Here is a 1,326-nt window from a genome sequence, read left to right on the forward strand (position 1 = left end):
GTAAAAAGAAAAATGATGCCACTCATAATAATACTATATAATACTATATATTATAAACATTGTTTCTACAATTAGTTTCCTAAATTCAATGTCTTTTATTGTTTCGAGTGCAGTTACATGAGTCATTTTATTACCTAAATTCAGTGTTGTAAGTAAAGCTTTGGCTTTATGACACAGAAAGGGTAACTTGTGTATTTTTTGACTGCATTTTGCCATGTTTTTGTTTCTAAGTAACTAATGAGATTAACTTAAAGTGCTTGTTTTTGCCACTGACAGGCTCAGCTTGTTAAAAAGTGTTATTATAAGTCTGGAAATTTTATGGAAAAGATCCATGCAGAGAAAGACTTTCTTGTTAAAGAGTAAGATCTTTTTTATTAAACCAGAAACAACCCAAAAAATCGTTTTCGCCAAACCCACCAGACTTCATTTAAATAAACAGTAATTTAAGCGTGCATGGAGCCAGCATATTTTCATATCTAACTGGATAAATTAAGTTAAGTTATTTCAATCAAACCAGAGTTAGTGACTGTAGTGATCTCTTGTGCATAGATGGATCGCTGCCAACTGCAATTTAAAAAATTGTTGCTCCCATCAGTTATTTAGACACAAAAACACGGGAAAAGTTGACAAATATTGACGTAAGCCTTTAAGAATAAAGTTGGTCTTATTTTCCATCTCAACTGGAATTTTTAATATCTTCCCAAAGCTGAAGATGTTTTCTCTTACTTGTCAACGAGGTCGATTTTATTGTGGACTTCTATCATGGAGTTCATCAGCCTGTCGGGGATCTGCAGGTTCTTCAGCACATTCAGCACGTTGACCTTCTGATTCGCCGTCTCTGGGTGGCTGATGTCTCTGACGTGGACCAACAGGTCCTGGAAGTGTGAGAAAGACAAGTCAGCAGCTTTACTCTCAAATATGGAGGCTCGTGCACACCTCTAAAAACACAATGCCTGCGGCAGCAGCTGTCACCGGCATGGAGGCAGATAAACACCCTCAATGTGAGCGGCAGGTACTCACTGAGTGTTTGATGTCCTCCAGCGTGGCGGAGAACGAGTCGATGAGCTGGTGCGGCAGCTGGGACAGGAAGCCGATGGTGTCCACGTACAGGACCGTCATGCGGCTGGGCAGCTGGCCGGCGTGGACGGTGACATCCAGCGTGGCGAACAGCTGGTTTCTGGGTTGAAGACCGCTGTCGCCAGTCAGCGCTTTGATCAGGGTCGTTTTACCTGAACAGATGATAAAGGATGTATGAATGGTTGTAATTATTGTTTTCTATTTTTTCTTGTTTTTCTTTCTTAATATTTCTACTGTCTGTTTCCAGCC

The 1,326-nt window shown here is 40.3% G+C and overlaps 1 protein-coding gene across 1 annotated transcript; it reads right to left on the reverse strand.

Moving 5' to 3' along the window:
* Window positions 1-726: 726 nt before the first annotated feature.
* LOC121963828 (putative GTP-binding protein 6) lies at window positions 727-1,229 on the reverse strand (the record flags this gene model as incomplete). Its single annotated transcript, XM_042514072.1, has 2 exons — window positions 727-875; window positions 1,021-1,229. Coding segments are annotated over 2 exons (358 nt in total), but the record flags the coding sequence as incomplete, so codon positions are not given.
* Window positions 1,230-1,326: the final 97 nt, after the last annotated feature.

This window comes from Plectropomus leopardus, unplaced genomic scaffold (genome assembly GCF_008729295.1).
Source record: "Plectropomus leopardus isolate mb unplaced genomic scaffold, YSFRI_Pleo_2.0 unplaced_scaffold12702, whole genome shotgun sequence".
In the NCBI taxonomy this organism is placed as follows: Eukaryota; Metazoa; Chordata; class Actinopteri; order Perciformes; family Serranidae; genus Plectropomus; species Plectropomus leopardus.